This window comes from Amphibalanus amphitrite, unplaced genomic scaffold (genome assembly GCF_019059575.1).
Source record: "Amphibalanus amphitrite isolate SeventyFive unplaced genomic scaffold, NRLGWU_Aamphi_draft 000056F_arrow, whole genome shotgun sequence".
Taxonomy (NCBI): domain Eukaryota; kingdom Metazoa; phylum Arthropoda; class Thecostraca; order Balanomorpha; family Balanidae; genus Amphibalanus; species Amphibalanus amphitrite.
In genome coordinates, this window is record NW_024881552.1 from 802,003 (window position 1) to 821,235 (window position 19,233).

The window sequence follows — 19,233 nt, forward strand, 5'->3', positions numbered from 1 at the left end:
AGTCTGTCGGGGAGATCCTTCGATAGGCAAAAGGGTTTCGACACCAGCCTCGGCAGCGAGCATGAACGGATTAGTTATCGATCGCTTGACACTCGGCAACAGCGCCTGTAGAGGGACGTGCACTAAATAGCTCGCCCTGATCAGGGTTGCTAATGACCCACATAATTAGGTGATGTGGGGCAGATAACATTAAGCCGAGCTCAGTTGGCCGCTCGTGGGGCTGTCGTCAACTTTCGGATGGCCATGGTCTTGGGCAATGGGCAGAGGAAAACAGACGACGGGAGAGTTGGCCGGGCACGCCGATTGCGGCCACTGGAGTCGGGAACACAATCGGAGAGGCCCCGACGGCGCATCGGCTCCTAGCTGGGTGCGATCCCCGCGACACGATTTTTAGTGCGTCTCTCACTTTGCTCCTTCAAACTACCTCATTAAAAATGTGAGCCGGAAGAAAGCTTCAACATCTCATGAAAAGGAGTTTTCCTGATTCTTGTGCGATGTCCGGTGTAGGCATGTTTCTGCATGCTACTCAAGCAGGTTAACTCGAACAATATAAGCCGTGTTTCGAACACATTCCATTTGACAAATCATCCGCCCATAACTTCGCGCTGCGTCAATACAAAAGAGATAACTCTTTCCCAGCACCTGTATTTGGTCACCACATCCGTCTGATGCACAGAAATAATTTGTTGCGACACACATGGAACGGTGTATCAGATAGTATATCGCCACAAGCCGTGCTCATCACTCGTAACAGAACAAGATGCACGGCACAGCAGTCCCATAAAACCTCCAACCGAGTTCATTGGTCACAATGCAGACACAACAGAAGCATAATGTTAAATTCAATATGGTTGAGTCCGTCCGTAATATAACTATCTCGTTATCTTTGGGAGATACCCTTTATAGTCTGGGAACACCAACATCAACACTTAGAACAATAATAAATCGTAAGTATTCTATCAACGAGTGGGATGCCAACAATGTGAAAAATACAACTCCCGTCATAACACTCGAGCCAGGCATTGCCAACAGCCTGGCCTCCAGAACAGCACAAAGTAGCGGACAAATACGAGGAATGTTCTTTCAGCTCATCATAGTAGAATGAACCTCTTCCATGTCCCAGGACGCAAGTACAAACCCCAAAGCAATCACGTCAATATCTACCACGGAGTTGAGCCCTTGGTTCCTTAACATCACTCAAATTCAGTTAACGGCACCGAAATGTCGCTGATCAGCGAATTCAGCGCGTCTCATCCCCACCAAATCACCGCCACCGTAAAACACACTCGGAGTGTCCACCCCCAGTTGTGCCGCAGTGACCGCCTCGCAGCGCTAACCTCCATAGGACGTCCTATCGCACTGCTCACACACTGAGAGGCTCCGTAGATTTACAGCCACTGAGAACACGGCACAAACTCCCAGCGACAGTCCCAGTGACAGGATCACATAATTTCTCGGCGTGCGGTGCCGTTAGGTGTTACCGCAGAGTTCAGAGGGTCCACCCTCCCCTCCTCCTGCCCACAGCACAGCTCAGTCGGGCGGTCGGTGTCGCCGAGTCGCTCCTGAGAGCGTCTGAGCGGGTCGGCAACCTCGTCCCGCAGGGTGGTATCCGCCGCCGCCGGTCACCGTGACGGCAGCCGGGACCGCAGCCCGGACCGGCCGCTGAGATCCGGGCCGCCGGGCCGGACAGGTCGGCGGGCTGATAGAGGACAGGGTGCGGCTGCCGCAGCGACCAGCCGGGTCACCGCGGTGCCACAGCTACCGGACCGGCCGGCCGGCAACCGAGACCGCAGACCGCAGCAGCGAGGAAGGCGTCATTTCAATTATGTGAGGAGTGCCGGCCCGGGTCAGACTGTGGCCTGGTCAGCCTACGGTGGTGGTCCCCTGGACGGGATGTCCCAGCACACTCCTGACCGCTTCGGTACACACCCGCCAACAAAATCGAGGCACAGACGGTCAGTTTCACTCGGAACACAGCTCAGAGCTCGGCTGCAGTAACTGTTTCAGCCTTCCTGTCTCAGCCTTCACAACGAAACTCAGTCCTCGGATCATCACACCGAGTCCGATCACCAGCGGGGCGTCAGCTGCTTCCACTGCCACTTCTTGTAGCTGTCGCGCTCATCACAGTCCAGCATCTTCAGCTGCCCAGAGCCGGGATCCAGAGCCATGCACTTCTTCAAACGACGGTGGAACATGGACTGACTCGTCTGGAAAAGAGAGGTAAAATATCAACGGAAGCCTTCAAAACGAATGCACACCTTTTACTGAGGCGAAATAGGGGGATAGACTCGGAAAACTTACACTGGGCCCCATCGACAAACTAGCTACTGCCGCAAAACATAAAAGGCAACATCACAACTCACAAGACACTTTTCCACCCCATCCCTCCATACATCCCAACGAAACGTCGTCGTACTAGTCACCCACCTCGCTGTACTGCCAGTGTCCGTCGACGGTGCCGAGCCGGCAGAAGGCCAGTTTGACCGTGTGCCCGTCGGCCTCTACGCAGCGCTCGCCGACGGCCAGCTGACCGGCCGAGTTGAGTCGGATCAGCTGGTTGTTGCCGTAGCCGTGGCACGGCGAGACGCCCATGTTGGTGGGCGCCGGCTGGCCCATCGTGTCCAGACACCGGCCGTCCGCAGAGTTACGCAGCTGCAGGACAGGAAGGGCGTGATAGGGGCACTGTACGCTCACGACGCGTCTGTTACCTTATTATTATATTGCACCGTAAAGAGGCAGTTAATTTATTTGCGTAAATTTGCGTTAAAAGGCACGCAACGAGAAAGGTTTGCGACATAGGAGGGAGTAGTTACAAATTATTATATAAAATACAAAAATCGGACACAAAAAGGAAGAAGCAACGATAAAAGCATTTAAAATCTGCAAGGTACAAAAGAAAAAAATGCTTACCTGCCGATCAACCGTCACCAATAAGTACCCAGCAACCAACACCAGAATGTCATGCGTTTTATGGAAACATCCGTAAAATAGTGTCAGCCAGAAAACATAAAACTTGCAAAATAAATCAACAATCAATTCCACAATCAGAGCTAATAACTGGAAGCAGGGCATAAATGCTAATTTTTGCTATGCTAACGCACAAGGTCAAAAAGGGTTAACTTGTTCATTTGTAACTTAACCACCAAATTATTTGTCATCAGGAACGTCCATTTTCTTTAACCATTGTCTCCAAACCCGTTATTTCTATCTCGGGTAGCGGCCATAAAGGTTAAGTCAGAGTAGCAGAGTATATATCACTGAGACAAGATAAAAACGACAAGCTCTCACAGGGTTAAGGGCACAGACAGGCAAAGGAAAAAAAACGTACTGACCAATATGACATCATTTAACTATCACCAAAGGCATAATTTATAGGACCGACATCAGTAAATCCGCTGCATTTTGCGATAACCAGGGGTTCGGGAGAAGCGGACCGCTAGGGCTGGTGCTGAGCTCCCACCACCGGTTCACCTTGAATTCGGAAGACGGATGGCGGTGATAACCGCTGCTGTCACCATAATGTTGATTGGAAAGTGGCACATCAATAAAAAGGAATGTAAATGCATGCGACCAAATTACCCACAAACACATGGGGGAGGGTGTTGGCGTTGTTGGCGATGGCATGAACAACACCTGCCGTTCAGCTCGAAGAAACAGCTAGTACTCGTATGCCAGCTTTCGATACAACCCTCATGCAGATAAAATATTGAAGTTTAACAAATGAGGCGTCATGCAGGTTGTTTTAATAGACAATCTGCCTCCAGTCTCATCTTGTCAGTAAGCGCCGGATCAGAAGTGTCACAATGACGACTTTACATTTTCTTGCTCTGAATAACAAAATTATTTCTTAAAAAAAAAAAACACCCGGGCGATGTATAATGACAAAGTTATCCATCCCGAGTTATAACCAGGTACTAGGTAACTGGTCTCGAGATCTCACCACCGCTCTTACCTCTCCCCAATGTTTCTATCCCTCTTTCCAGCGTTCCAACTATCCCCGCCTATCCAATTATCCCCCTCACCTCTCCCCAGTGTGACCAATACACCCACTAAACTCTCCCCAGTGTATGTTGGGCGGCAGCTTCCAGTGTCCCATCCCCTTCTCTTTATCTCCCCCAGTGTCCCCACCATCTCCCTCTTACCAGCTCTCCCCAGTGAATGTTGGGCGGCAGCTTCCCGTGTCCCCACCCCCTCCTCTTTATCTCTCTCCCAGTGTCCCTACTATCCCCCTCACCTCTCCCCAGTGTGACCAATACACTCACTAAACTCTCCCCAGTGTATGTTAGGCGGCAGCTTCCAGTTATCCCCACCCCCTCCTCTTTATCTCCCCCAGTGTCCCCACTATCCCCCTCACCTCTCCCCAGTGTATGTTGGGCGGCAGCTTCCAGTGTCCCCACCCCCTCCTCTTCTCCCCCAGTGTCCCATCTATCCCCCTCACCTCTCCCCAGTGGATGTTGGGCGGCAGCTCCCAGTGACCCCACTATCCCCCTCACCTCTCCCCAGTGTATGTTGGGCGGCAGCATCCAGTGTCCCCACCCCTCCCCGTTATCTCCCCCAGTGTCCCCACCATCCCCCTCACCTCTCCCCAGTGTATGTTGGGCGGCAGCTTCCAGTGTCCCCCCCCCTCTTTATCTCCCCAGTGTCCCCGCCATCTCCCTCACCTCTCCCCAGTGTATGTTGGGCGGCAGTTCGGGGAACTTCTCCACCACGTCGTACGCCACGTTGTCCATAAACCACTGGAAACTCTTGCACTTGTTGCGCTCCTTGAAGGCCAGCTGCTCAGAAATGTCGCCGTGGTCCAGGAAGCGCGCCATCGGCTCGCGCGTGTAGAAGAACTCCTTGTGCTTCTCGTCGAACCAAGTCTCGATCACACGCTTGTAGTTCTGGGGAACGGCAGAGATAGCAAATTAGATCCAATAGCACCCACCAGCGGAAATACACAGCGTCCGGCCCTGCACCGCCGCGATCGGCACGCCATCTGCTCGACTAAGTTCCCCGATTGAATGAGCCTGACCGGCCAACACACTTGTGTTTACGGTCAAGTTACGGCTCGTTTGTTGACGATATTTGATCAAAACTGCGGTAATTGTATAAAAGCTCAACACAAAAGTTGAAGTTTTTAGTTGTAAAAAGTAACAACATAAAATATCAAAGAGAGCGAAAGTTTTCCGACTTAAGGTGCTCATTGCTCGCTGAAGCCAAAATGTGGTGTTCCTTACGATAGTGATAAGCGGTCCCTTCTTCTTTTTGGCGAGCTCGCCGAAGCTGTAGGGCATGAAGCCTCGATAAACGTGTCCGACTCGGGAGCAGGGCACCCACACAATGCTGCCACCACACTGCCAGATCTGGGGGAGCAGAGACATTGTCACACACAGGGCGGGGAGATTTACACAGGATCGGGAGCAGGGCACCCACACAATGCTGCCACCACACTGCCAGATCTGAGGGAACAGAGACACTGTCACATAAGGCGGGGATATTTACACAGGATCGGGAGCAGGGCACCCAGACGATGCTGCCACCACACTGCCAGATCTGGGGGAACAGAGACACTGTCACATACGGCGGGGAGATTTACACAGGATCGGGAGCAGGGCACCCACACAATGCTGCCACCACACTGCCAGATCTGGGGGAACAGAGACACTGTCACATACGGCGGGGATATTTACACAGGATCGGGAGCAGGGCACCCACACAATGCTGCCACCACACTGCCAGATCTGGGGGAACAGAGACACTGTCACATAAGGCGGAGATATTTACACAGGATCGGGAGCAGGGCACCCAGACGATGCTGCCGCCACACTGCCAGATCTGGAGAAACAAAGACACTGTCACACAGGGCACGGATATTTACACGGGAGCGGGAGCAGGGCACCCAGACGATGCTGCCACCACACTGCCAGATCTGGGGGAACAGAGACACTGTCACATAAGGCGGGGATATTTACACAGGATCGGGAGCAGGGCACCCAGACGATGCTGCCACCACACTGCCAGATCTGGGGGAACAGAGACACTGTCACATACGGCGGGGAGATTTACACAGGATCGGGAGCAGGGCACCCACACAATGCTGCCATCACACTGCCAGACCTGGGGGAACAGAGACACTGTCACATACGGCGGGGATATTTACACAGGATCGGGAGCAGGGCACCCACACAATGCTGCCACCACACTGCCAGATCTGGGGGAACAGAGACACTGTCACATAAGGCGGGGATATTTACACAGGATCGGGAGCAGGGCACCCAGACGATGCTGCCACCACACTGCCAGATCTGGGGGAACAGAGACACTGTTACATAAGGCGGGGATATTTACACAGGATCGGGAGCAGGGCACCCAGACGATGCTGCCACCACACTGCCAGATCTGGGGGAACAGAGACACTGTCACATACGGCGGGGAGATTTACACAGGATCGGGAGCAGGGCACCCACACAATGCTGCCACCACACTGCCAGATCTGGGGGAACAGAGACACTGTCACATACGGCGGGGATATTTACACAGGATCGGGAGCAGGGCACCCACACAATGCTGCCACCACACTGCCAGATCTGGGGGAACAGAGACACTGTCACATACGGCGGGGATATTTACACAGGATCGGGAGCAGGGCACCCACACAATGCTGCCACCACACTGCCAGATCTGGGGGAACAGAGACACTGTCACATAAGGCGGGGATATTTACACAGGATCGGGAGCAGGGCACCCAGACGATGCTGCCACCACACTGCCAGATCTGGGGGAACAGAGACACTGTCACATACGGCGGGGATATTTACACAGGATCGGGAGCAGGGCACCCACACAATGCTGCCACCACACTGCCAGATCTGGGGGAACAGAGACACTGTCACATAAGGCGGAGATATTTACACAGGATCGGGAGCAGGGCACCCAGACGATGCTGCCACCACACTGCCAGATCTGGGGGAACAGAGACACAATTAGCCATCAATAGTGAACCCGGTTGGGTAATATGAGGGGTGCACTAAGGCGCCGTAAACATCACAATAGGTTAACCAAAAAGTGTGACAGTTTGCATGTGCAAGAAAAGTTTGTGTGAATGGGGAAGCAGCCATCCGATGATTTACAGTGTCCTGATTTTCGTGAATTTGGGTGGAAACCCACACCTAACAGATTCTCTTTGTGACGTCCCGGAAAGCCAAACGACGTCCCTGACAGATAAAAGTCGATAGGTATATCGAACACCAAAAGCAAACTAACAAAAGGAAATATCACCTCTGTAGCCTAAAAACACGGCTATGCAAAATGACAATAAATATATCATAAGACATAAGTCCTCACAAACCCACTCTTACACTCAACTCCCCTTTCCTGGCCAACTGCCGCAACAGTAAACAACGCGGTTTTATTTTATTTTTGTTTTCTGTGCGTCAGATATGGATAGGTTTTTTCCTTTACCAGGTGAAGGTAATGCTGCCATATGAAGGAGAAAGGATGTCGGAATAGAGGAATCTGAGGACGTCGTTTTCCACTTTTCAGTTTTAGTAACTGTGCAGTGTATAGATAAAAATTAATCATGCGAATATATTACTTGGACATTTAACTATAAGCACGCAACATACCTTTCGTATCAAATTACTGTAACATATTTAATTATTTTTTCCCCTCAGAAGGTCACTGGAACGGGTTAGCGCTGCCCTTTGAACATGCCCTTCAAAAATAGTTAATTTTGCATATGTTGATAGTGGTTGGGGAAAAAGTTTAATGTTTATCTGTTTGAATTAGAATAAAGTTACCGAATTTCAACAGAATTAATTCAAGTATGTCGTCCTTGGCTTAAAAATACACGCAATGTTGGGGACGTCGATTGACCTTGTTATTCCCATTTAATCGACGTCGGTACAAAACTGAAAAGTGCACAATGATTTCACATTTTTTCCAGCCAAGAAAAATTCAGCGTCCACCTCGGAGTTTTCTTAATTGAATTTCATAACAGTAAGCTATGGAAATTATTTTTCCGAACTGTTTTCCACCTCATTGTTTGGACGTCTGCTTTTTTACATCAGTCCTCTTGCTCGATATGATATCCCTCTTATGACGTCAATATTTAGTGATAGCCGCTGGCTCTTGGGCTGATTTTTTTTAAGCATATTTGTTGTTGACTGTTGTGTACGATCATGGACAAGAACTAGACATCTTCAAAGTGTTGTTTTGGTGTTTGTGGTGAATGCTTGAATTTTGTATTTTACTAGGGGTAAACTGGCATTACTTTGTGTCTATATATTGATATGATCATTTGAGGTGCCTTGAGTTGGTATTAGTCAATATTGCCAGTGAAAATCGCTAATTTTAAGAGATTTAGGTAAGGGATCTCCAGTGGCTTAGGCTCCGCACCGATATCGACGTCCTTTTTAAATAGCGACGTCCTTGCGGCTTCAATCACACTCTCCGAAAAATCAATTTCAGGACACTGATGATTTAGGATGTCACTTCCCGAGAACTCTGTCTCGACACACAAGTTTGTCACGCTCGCGTCCCCCGGCGGTACCTTGAACGAGAGCTCGAAGTTTTCTCCGCCCCAAACGAGCAGTCCGGGATCGTAGGCGCCCAGCTCCAGGAAGTAGGAGCGGTCAATGGCGAACAGACCGCCCGCGTGTGTCGGCGCCCTGCGGCACACAGTCATAGTCGGTCCAAGTCAGTCCAACATAGTCAGTTGTGACACAGTTAGCCACATGTGCAGTACGTGAAACACGATGTAGAAATCTCACAAAAGGTATTGTTTCCACTTTCCTCATTCTACAGTATACTTTCGGCATTCTTCAATGTCGACATTTAAAAGATAAATTCGACCCATTCGTAAAAGCATCTCAGGAGATGTTTGTTATTTCGCAGAAACCAGACTGTTTTGTTACTCATCCAATAGAAGGATTGCCCCACCTAATTAATCCACCCCTCTCCACGGTTTAAATCTCCGAGGCCTGACCCACCTGTATGGCTCTGATCTGTGCGCGTGCTGCCTGCTCTCCTGCTCGGGAATGTCGTTCTCCTTGTAGAGCATGCCCCACTCGAAGATGCCGCGGAAGCGGGACGTCCACTGGTAGACGGGGCGGTACTCGAACGTACTGTGATCCACGCCGTCAATGATCGGAACAGTCATCCGCGTCCTGATGGAGAGAGAGAGAGACGGGGGTGACGGTCAGTGGGTGGGGGAGGGTCAAACTGGGAAACGCATGCGCAACGAATCGCTGAAAAAGTTCAACCACCACAGTAGAAGGATTGCCCCACCTACCGGATTTTAGTCGGTCTAAACAGAGATCTGAAGTGAAGTCACATGTCATTGGCATTTCAATGTCTTATTAGTTATTATCCCATATCTTGCCGTTTTCATTACGTGTCTGTCTCGCAAACCTGACCAGCGCGATGTGTTTTTGCCTCCCCCCCTCCCCCACCACCACCACCACCAACCACACCTGTCCAGGACGATGGACATCAGTAGCTCCTCCCCAACTCCCATTGCCAGCGGCCCGCACCTGTCCTTTCTAACCCCCCTCCCCCCCCATGTCCACCCCGCACACCCCAACACAAGCAGTCGCAGCTGGTTAGTGCGATAGACGCTAGTAAACCTCCCCCCCTACCACACATGGTCAATGCACCGAGCCCTGGTACCCCCTATCCCCTCTCTTCCTGTCTCACCTGTTCAGTGCGATGGACGCTAGTAACCCTCCCCCTTACCACACACGGTCAATGCACCGGGCCCGTAAACCCCGTCTCCATCCCACCTGTCCAGAGCGATGGGTGCCAGCAGGGGCGGCAGCCAGTTGGCGTTGACCTCACAGTGGGCGTCCAGGAACACGATGACCTCGCCGGTGGCCAGCTGGGCGCCGCGCGTCCGGGTCCGGATCAGGCCCTCCCGCTCTGTGTTACGGTGCAGCTTCACCCGGCCGTCGAACTGACGGATGTGGGTGACCAGCTTCTCCTTCAGGTCCTCTGGAAGGGTCAGAGAGGGGAGTGGGTCACGAACTTCTCTATCAGGTCCCCTGTAAGGGTGCGGGTCAATGTAAGGATGGTGACGGAACAGAAGCCTGTCTCTCAGGTCGGCTAAAACCTAGCGGGACAGACCAGATTAATAAAGAGACGGCGCCAAAAAACCGACACCAGCTTCTTCCACAAGTTCTATGGAGTATCGAAGGGCTACGGTCATTGAGGTGGCGATTGTTTGCATCCGTTACCGAGACCCGCGGCACGGACAACACTGTGGTCGCTTTTATCGCATGCAGCAAAAACGGAATAAAGACGGGCCCGAGGACGCCGTCAGAGCTATCTGTGGTCCAGTCCTGGCGGCTACACTCCCATCTGCCTGACACTATAAGCGATCCAACGATTAGCGTTTGGGCGCATCCCTCGACGATGATAAAGCATACCTACTGAAGCATCAAAATCATGACAAGGCCCGCTGTTAACTTCTAATTTCAATGCACCCCAAAAAGTCGCACACCGGCCGCCCTCATCCTCATCCCTGTCCCCAAAGTGTACCAATATTCCCTCACCCACCCACCCTCCCACCGCTCCGTGACCCCACCTTTGTCACTGAAGTCGTCCACCAGGATGATCTCGTGCAGCAGTTTGGCCGGCGATCCGTTCACCACGCTGTGTACAGTGCGCATCAGCGTCGACCAGCCCTCGTTGTGGAAGACGATGATGACCGAGGTGCTGGGCAGGTCCTCCGGGTAGTCCCAGTGCTTACACCTGACGGAGGGGCAGGGGGAGACCTTAGCAGCACATGAAACGGGCGAACGGGCAAGGCGTGTGTGCGAGTAGTGGTGACGAACGACATAGAAGTTACTAATTGCTTACAACAAAATTAGATTGTTTTCATTTATGACTTCTAAATTTGTTTTCCTTTGCTGTTTCGCCTAAACATCATTCTCCTAAAACCGTGATGAAAATTACGTGTGCAAAGTGTCAGTTACAACCGATCGACCAGAGGGGCACCGCACACTGCTGCGTGCGGTGTGTGCGGTGCGTCCAGCAGGCGTGGGGGTAGGGGATGGGTAGGCGGCTCTGACGTCACGGCTGCGTGCGGTGGACGGTCCGCTGTGGCCAGTCCCGACCGGCCACAGCGATCGCTGTGTGCGGTGACGGAAGGCTGACGTAGGGACGCAGTGGGCGGAGCTTGGAGGCTGTGTGCGGTCCGACCGCACACAGGGCCCGTGAACAGCCCTCAGGAACTTACAGACCAGTTAATTGACGGGAAAATCACGTAAACAAATGATACTCAGAATAAGCCTGCTTGCAAAATTAACCGCAGTTTTAAGTTTATCATCAGAACTAAACATGCGCCACCAGATATTCTGCGGTTTCAAGACGTATCAGTTGCTTTCCGTGATCATCTGTCCCTCTCCTTCACCACGACGGACCGGTACAGGCCGCAGCTCTAAATCACCTCCTCTCCCGCACCCTCACCTCTCCCACTCGTCTCCCCTCTCCCTGCGGCCGGACTCACTCGGGGTCCCTGGTGTCGGGCACGCTGCGGTCCAGCGATATCTCGTCCGAGACGGCCATGTTCATGCCGTACTCGTTCTCGCTCTGCGCGGCCAGGTTCTGTTTGGCGCGTGACACGCGGTGCGGCTGGCCTTTCTCGCCGGGACCGGTGCGCTCCCGCTCCGGCGGAGGCTCATAGTTGCCTGGCTTGTTGGCATTGTAGACGGGCGGCGAGACGACGCGTCCGCTGGTCAGCTGTGAAACGACAGACAGGGGCACTATATTACATCGGTGTGTGACTGGAAAGTCAACAATAACATATCAAGCAAAGACAAGCACCCTCTTCAGTGAGGCTAGCCAGAGTGACTAGTCACTAGAGTGTATCCTAGAGTGACTGTAAGCGTAGGTAGCTCTTGTAGATTTACCATCTGTAAGGTCATCAAGAGTCTGGGCAAAGAGCCGATGATGTCATAACAACATCCACGAGTTCATGCCAACTGTGACTAGGCTGCTCACCTTGCTAACTCTGGCCTGGAAGCTGGGCTCGAGCAGCTGTCCCCTGCGGTCTCCGGGCAGCAGGAAGAGTATGATCAGCACCAGGCAGAGTGCGACCGCCGTCAGCTTCAGGACGCGGCCGCGGCGCAGCATCACCAGACTCATCCTGCCGCCGGCGCCAGAACCCGACAGAGCCTGCCTGTGAAAGGAGCAGCAGCATTGGCGTTATGCTAGGATTTCAATTCAAATTATCGCCATTAAACCTAGCACGGGCCAGGTCAGCTGGTGCCTGTTGGGTCAGTGGTATCATTTGCAGCAAGCACTGCTTACCTTAGCCCACAGACCACTCAACTGTTAAAGCAAAATTTAGGTATGGCTTAAAAATTATCAATAAGGAAAAACATACATTTTTTGCATCTTCTAAACCATGAAGGGAATATAATAAATAAAATGCTCAGTACTCATTACCGAGCGAGCGAAGCGAGCGTAGTCTTTCCTTAGATTAACGAAAATTTCTGAGTATGAGCGGCCGGCCGGCCGTGCGGACGCTTTTGCGATGCTTATATCTCAGCAACCACTTTGACCGATTTACATGCGGTAATTTTTGTAGGGTAGCTTCATTCCTTCTACCAAGTATTGGACTATTCCCGATGCATGTGGGTGACACCTTATGCAAGTGCCACGTGCAAAACGAAGAGGTGTCGGTTTTGTAATTGTTGCAATATCTCGGTAACTACTGGGCCGATTGCGCTGAAAGTTGGCATGTAGGTAGGCACCCACTAGGCAATGCATATCCATGTGCCAGAGTTGGGGTGCTGCTGCACGTGCGCACGTGCAGGGGTCGATTCCAGATCTCGAGAATGGCTGGACCGATGGCTCTCAAATTTGGTACACGGTTAGGGACCAGTTAGTAGGGTGCCGCGCACAAGTCAGTTGGGACCCATTTTGTATGTGCCCACGTGCAGGGTGCCGCTTCCAGATCTCGAGAATGGCTGGGCCGATTGTGCTCAAATTTGGCACATCGCTAGAGACCGGTTAGTAGGGTGCCATGCGCAAGTCAGTTGGAGGTACTCCCACAAAATTTGGCACGTGCAAGGCTCACCCTCTCGCTCGCTCCGTTAGTCGCCCCAGAAGGCGTTATACTGGTAATATAATTTCAAGTACCTATTTATCATATATAATATGACCAACTTGGTGGGTAGGTAAGTAGCCATGATGAAAACATGAAAATGAAAGCAATTTTGGGAGCAATGCTTAAACACATCAATATTGGGGGTCAGGAATTCCTGTGTTTTTATCCTTGGTATTTGTCAAGATAAGGTCAGATCTACAGTTGTGGCACTGTTGATATAAATTATATGAAACAGCAGAAATTTTAGGTTGTAGGTTTGTAATTGTAGGTTCTGGGTTGTTAGTAAGATAAGGATCAGGTTTGATTATGTTTTTTCCTTTGACTTGCTAGACGTATCATTTTTTTTTTTGATTCAGGATATCAAATAATGTAAGATTATGAAGAAAAAAATATCCTTTAAGCCTTCTTAGGACTTTATCTTGACATTTACCCAATCCTCTGCTGTTTTGGTTTCAGCTTACAATGCTACCTGATGCCAAGGTGCATTGGTGCTTAGTTTCTATGAAAACATAAAGCTTAAATAATCCACAATTCTGCTTGTTTCAATGGAAACCTGCGCCAATATCAGCCCAGCCAAAACGCTAGGTTACATCAGCCTCTCCGACCACCCATGACCCAGCCAGATCAGCCATGGTAGCATGCAGAACAACAGAACAGGTACAATGCTGTCTAAGCTTATTAGGAGTCAGTGTTGTCAATTTCTCAAAATGTACCTAGTTGGAGGTATGGAGTCCCACAATGACAAGAACAAACATAACGTTGAAAATTATAAATATAAACACACAAATATATTGATATTGTAAGATTATTCCCCCCAACCAAAAAAAAATAATTCCAAGGGCACCCCTAACCAACCCCTAACCCCTAACCAAGGTATTTAACCTCTAACCAAGGCCCTCTAACCTTCCCCACCCCACGGTCGCCGCCGCCGCCGCCTGGACATGCCTAAGAGCTGGACTTTTTGCACGCGTTCCCCGCCAGGGGGCGCCACTGAGGAAGCACCCTCTGACGTCACGATAAAACTGCGCGCACTGTGCGCACGGTTCTGTAAGCAAGTAATATAGTGGTGGTTTCATGGTGGAAATTGGAATAAGTATTTTGACGTTGTAAAATTTCAAGCCGTTTTTGTTGAATTAATTAGTAAATGCATTTCAAAAGTATTTATTTTAAGTGTGAAAGGAGAATTATTAGAAAAACATGCATATTTTTGTTCCAATAGCTTATTATGTGAGACATGATCGGTACTAACGGGTACTTCTAAGAAGTAGTGAAGAAGTACCAAACTGCCTGCTCGGCTACGATCGTCAGCTGTCCTTTGGAGCTGGACTTCAACGCTGTAAAAAAAAAATATGTGCTGAATTAATTTTCAGTTTCACCAATATATAAGCAATTTATCATTTCCTTTTCACTTTTGTAATTTTTGTTGAGCGAAGAGACATGTTGCTAGTTCTGACAATATAAATTATTAATTAGAAAAAACGAAATGCGACGGTAAGTATCTGCTACTAAATTATCACCAAGGACAAATACATCGAGAATCTTGCTACTATTGCTTATAAAACGTGCTTATCAATACACAAATGTTTTATTTCAGACAAGAAGGATTTATTTGCCTGAAGTCTTGCGTCATGTGCTACTGCTTTGATTTCAAAGACGCTCTCCGGGTCGGGGTAATTTAGTTCTTCATCGATCGATAAGAGATTTTGATTCCATTGATATCCCAATTGATAAGCTCGGCACCATGGAGTAAGGGCGTCCCCACAGGGGTGATGCAGGAAATATGAATGGCGTTTACACCGACAGTAGTTTCCCACAGCCGGCAATGGGAATCTCCTGTCGGTGTAAACGCCACTATAGTCCCATCCAACTCAAACACTGGGGAATATCCCCGCACTTTTGAGGACGGAAATCTATGGACCTGCTCGAAAAATAGTGGATCAAATACGGCGAGCTTTCAGTTTTATGGTTGGGTCTCCCTTCCGAGGCACATATTTACGGGGGATATTGGGTCATATTCCCCCGGCGTCCTGATGATCGGCGGCCGGCGCCCAGCTCAGCGTCGAAGGCGCCCTGATACGCGGCACTGCTATCAGTGAAGGTGCCCAGGTTGCTGCCGCTCGAATTTTGGTCGCCTACTTAACAAAACCTCCGTTGGTGCCATCTCAGTTTCCTCGAGGTCAGGCAACCTTCACACGCCGTTGGCTACCTTGGCTGGCCGGCGACTCGTTCCCCTCGTGGCGACGCTCTTGACATCCAGTCAAAAGTTGGAGTGGCTGGCGCCCCCAGTGGGGGCCAAGGAAGGGGCAGTGGGCCTCCACGTTGCTCTCTTCCCGAGCCTATGGTGACTTGGCTCAACTCTCCTCAATACAATACAATACAATACAATTTTATTAGGTCCCTCCATTACATGGGTTTTGTGGTGACCACGTCGTATACATGCGAAAACACATCTGGATAAAACACTGCAGTAAAACCGGATAGAAGTGAAACCACAGAGTAAAATACACATCTAAGACATCTTCCGGTACACTAACCAGTCGACCACACCTACTGTTGACGCGCTCCTGAGGACTCGTTCCAGTGCTGGCTGGCGCGAAACAAAAATCCACGACGGCCGAACTCGGTTTGGACCCGGGGCAGACGCAGCTGTCCCCGCTCGGTCGCACGCGTGGTGCGAGCTGACTCGTCGGAGCTGAGCACCAACTTGCTCCGCAGGATTTGTGGTGCACTGTCCGAATTAGTAGGCGACTAACCACAGCTACGTCACTGTCACGAATCAAATCGTCCACACACTTCCAACCCAGCTCGTTAAGCACAGGAGTCACGTGATCTCTTCGGCTGAGGCCAGACACGACACGTGCGCCGAAATCCAGCACCTTTTGGATGCGTTTCCTCTGAGCGATGCAGCAGGCACCCCATACGCTGATACAGTATTGATACAGTCAATAGAATCTGGATTCTGCACGCTGTATGCACATGGGCGTAGACACCACTACGGACAATACGGACAGTGGGTTTGACAATCAGTAGTGCCATTCATATAGAGGGTGTCATATATGAGCGGAGAGGCAACAGTACAGCTGAGCGGAGAGACAACATTAAAACAACAGTACAGCTGGCGTTGCATGGAGCTGCAGGCAACCGGACAGCGGAGGCTTGCGAAAAATAAACAATTCGTCACTTCAACGTATAAACAATAGTAAAAGCAACATAAACACATATTCTCATGGTCGAACCCATGCACTAGCGGCTCACGGCGGGCACAGGCACGCAGTGCGGTAGCGGTACCGGATCACACGTCATGGGCGTTGTCTCAGCATAGGTTGTTCGCAATCTAGTTGAAGCCTAAGAAGACGGCCAGTGGGGTCTCACTGCTGCTGAGGCGACCTCGGAGACGATGCGTCGCCCCTCCTGTCCGCAACCTGCGGTGAGCAGGACTCCAGATAGCTGTCTGGCACGTTGCCGACACTGCCAGACGCTGTCAGCAGGCCTCACTGCTGCAAGTGATGTGCAGATGGACGCCAGGTGACTTCGTCTGCAGGCGATTCCGGAGACCGCGGCCTCACCAGGCAGCACCACCTGCATCGCCATGTCGGTGTTTCTAGAAATGGAAAAATAGCAGTATCGGTGAAGGACAAGCAATACAATGTATTCTGTTTTCCTCTCTTGCAGGTATACGTAATCTACAATTATCATTGTTCCTATTTCATTCAACTGAACCTGAAAATTCCATATTGGCACATTGTTTGACTAAATTTGTGTAGTTGGGAACAGGGGCGACGCCACGATGCGACGACTGGAGGGGACATTGACCATTTTGGAGGGGACGAGGACCATTTCAAGTCGATTCTTTCCATGCAACGCCATAGGCGTAATGTTAAAATTTTAAAAAGTGGAGGGGACGAGATCCCCTCCGTCCCCCCCCCCCCCCTGTGGCGACACCCTTGGTTGGGAAGCAGATTGTTTGAAATACATGTTTGGCTGAACAGTGCGGAAAATATTTCATTGATCACTACAGCTGCAACAAAAATACTGAGACAGAAAACAATTGCGCTTACCTGGCTCCTTAGTCAGTCCCGCACAACGGAAGTGGTACCATTAATCGCAGCCGTCGCAGCCGACCATCGGTGCTGCTGCACTCCCCACATTCCCAGTACCTTAGGAGCGTCTTGGCTGTGAAAAGATTACATGAGTCATGGCGCATACATGAATAGTAAGATGTTTTATATGTTTAACATCGCATAGCAAAGACACAACAGCTGGGAGTCAAGTGTAAGCAAGACTGTATCAAAACTTAACATCATTCCATTATTGCTCAAAACGCAAGAAGTTAACATCGTTATTTTGTCTCTCAAATTCTCTTGTTAAACGTCAAATTGTCTTATTAATGACCATGATGCGTGTTGTAGAGTGTAATATGACATGTAACAAATGGCAATAATAATTATTGTTTTCATCAATATAGCCAGGCAATAAGAATTGCAATAAATCACTTGTTCATCGAATACCCCGCAAACTAGTTTTACCACAAACTTCGGGTCATTATGTGCAACAAGCCGCCCAATCAACCATTCGGACTATATTAAAATTAAAAAAATCCATCACTTTGTAGCTACACGACACGACCATCACGCGTCTTGACCGAAACATGTGGACACATGTAAAAAGCATGTGGTCCTTATATTGTATATATGATGAATATGTTAATAATGCAGAGAAAACACAGTATAAATTATACCCAACCTTTCATCTTAATCGACTTTGTCAAGGGTGTTTGAACAGCTTGAGATGAGTGTAGTGTAAGGGTACCTAGGTTACAGGTACATCTGAAAATAAACTGAATCTGCGTTCAATAAACATTGATTTTGATAATACATTTCACAAATCAACTGCTAATAACAATCATACTAAAATAGCACGACAGATAACTAACAATCGCATGAAGAACTTCTTGATTCGCCTTGACATTGTCGTCCGAACGAATGTTGTCTGAAGTTACACCTTTGTCTTTTCTGCGCAGCATTTGTGTTTGCCATTTACCGCACCAATGTTCGCCAGCGGTGGTGACTTTTCCTTACCTGCTCACGAAACGTCACACACGACATGACGTCACCCGAAGACGTCATCAAAAAGTCCAGCTCTTAGGCGTGTCCCGCCGCCTCCACGTATACAAATCCGACAAATCCACAAATGAAGGAAACAGCTGGCGTGTTCGAGATTCTTGATACTGACCGCTATCGTGAGCAGTATACACCTCTAAAAATCAAATTCTCCTGTTGACGGAAGATTCTGCGGAAAATTGAACAGTTGAGCTATATTTATTTTTGTAGTCAATATTTCGTAAGTACCAGGGACTTTTTAGGGAAAACTCTCAGGGCTCAGAGTCAAGGACTCCTGACTGTGCGTATTTGGAAATTCCGACCTCGACGAGCGTCTGTGGTAGAAAGCCACCACTTTGGTAGGGGAAACTACTGCTGTCTGCTACCGTTTGCACTGCATGTCTCGCTGTAGTTGCGACCGATTGCGACATCTATGCAAGTCAGCAAGGGTACGTACCTTAGCGATATACGTACTTGATAATTTACGTACTTTTTCGATGCGTATTTTCGTCTTTGACGTACTTTTGTAATTGTCTAGGTATACGTACTTTGTACTGTAGGGGAAGGTGGGGTAAGACGGCCCAGCGGGGCAAGACGGACCACCAGCCCTCCCGGCTGAACCGCTGCTGGTATCTACTGCTTTATGCACTCACTATGTTTGTTTTCCTTCGTAACAATGGCCACCTTGAGCTCATGCTGCTAGGATGCATAGCTTTTGAGTTATTGAGAAAAATGTTGTTTTTCGTCAAACCGATCTAATATAAGAGGTCCACGGGTGATTCAATTACGGCGCCTTTCTTGCATGATTTGTTTCTATTTTGCACTTAACTGTGAAGAACAAAGTTATAAACTTAGTTATAGTCACACTTTAGGAAAGGCAAGGTTTTGCAATGTTGGGCTATTTGACATATGGGGCATTCCACGATAGATCGTACCACTTTTTTCCAATTTGACACCCTCATCTCTCGGAATTGGACGAGAATTGGTCTCAGGGGTAATCAGGGGCTCTGAATCCACCTGTAACAATTTCAGGCTTATCAG

General features: G+C 49.7%; 1 protein-coding gene across 6 annotated transcripts; it reads right to left on the bottom strand.

Moving 5' to 3' along the window:
* Positions 1 to 625: 625 nt before the first annotated feature.
* Positions 626 to 18,261, bottom strand: LOC122378198 (N-acetylgalactosaminyltransferase 7-like). 6 transcript variants are annotated; one of them, XM_043358993.1, is made up of 12 exons: positions 18,251 to 18,261; positions 13,997 to 14,026; positions 11,983 to 12,160; positions 11,489 to 11,721; positions 10,565 to 10,731; positions 9,765 to 9,972; positions 8,973 to 9,149; positions 8,534 to 8,651; positions 5,220 to 5,345; positions 4,662 to 4,883; positions 2,428 to 2,652; positions 626 to 2,207 (listed from the first exon to the last, which is right to left on the bottom strand). In XM_043358993.1, the coding sequence occupies exons 3-12, from the start codon at positions 12,124 to 12,126 to the stop codon at positions 2,067 to 2,069; spliced, it is 1,761 nt and encodes a 586-aa protein (XP_043214928.1). In that variant the 5' UTR covers positions 12,127 to 12,160; positions 13,997 to 14,026; positions 18,251 to 18,261; the 3' UTR covers positions 626 to 2,066. The 6 variants fall into 6 exon arrangements, with proteins under 6 accessions (XP_043214928.1, XP_043214927.1, XP_043214930.1 ...); XM_043358992.1 differs by lacking the exon at positions 18,251 to 18,261 and having other exon boundaries at positions 14,006 to 14,025; XM_043358995.1 differs by lacking the exon at positions 18,251 to 18,261 and having other exon boundaries at positions 13,807 to 14,014.
* Between the last annotated feature and the right edge of the window lie 972 nt (positions 18,262 to 19,233).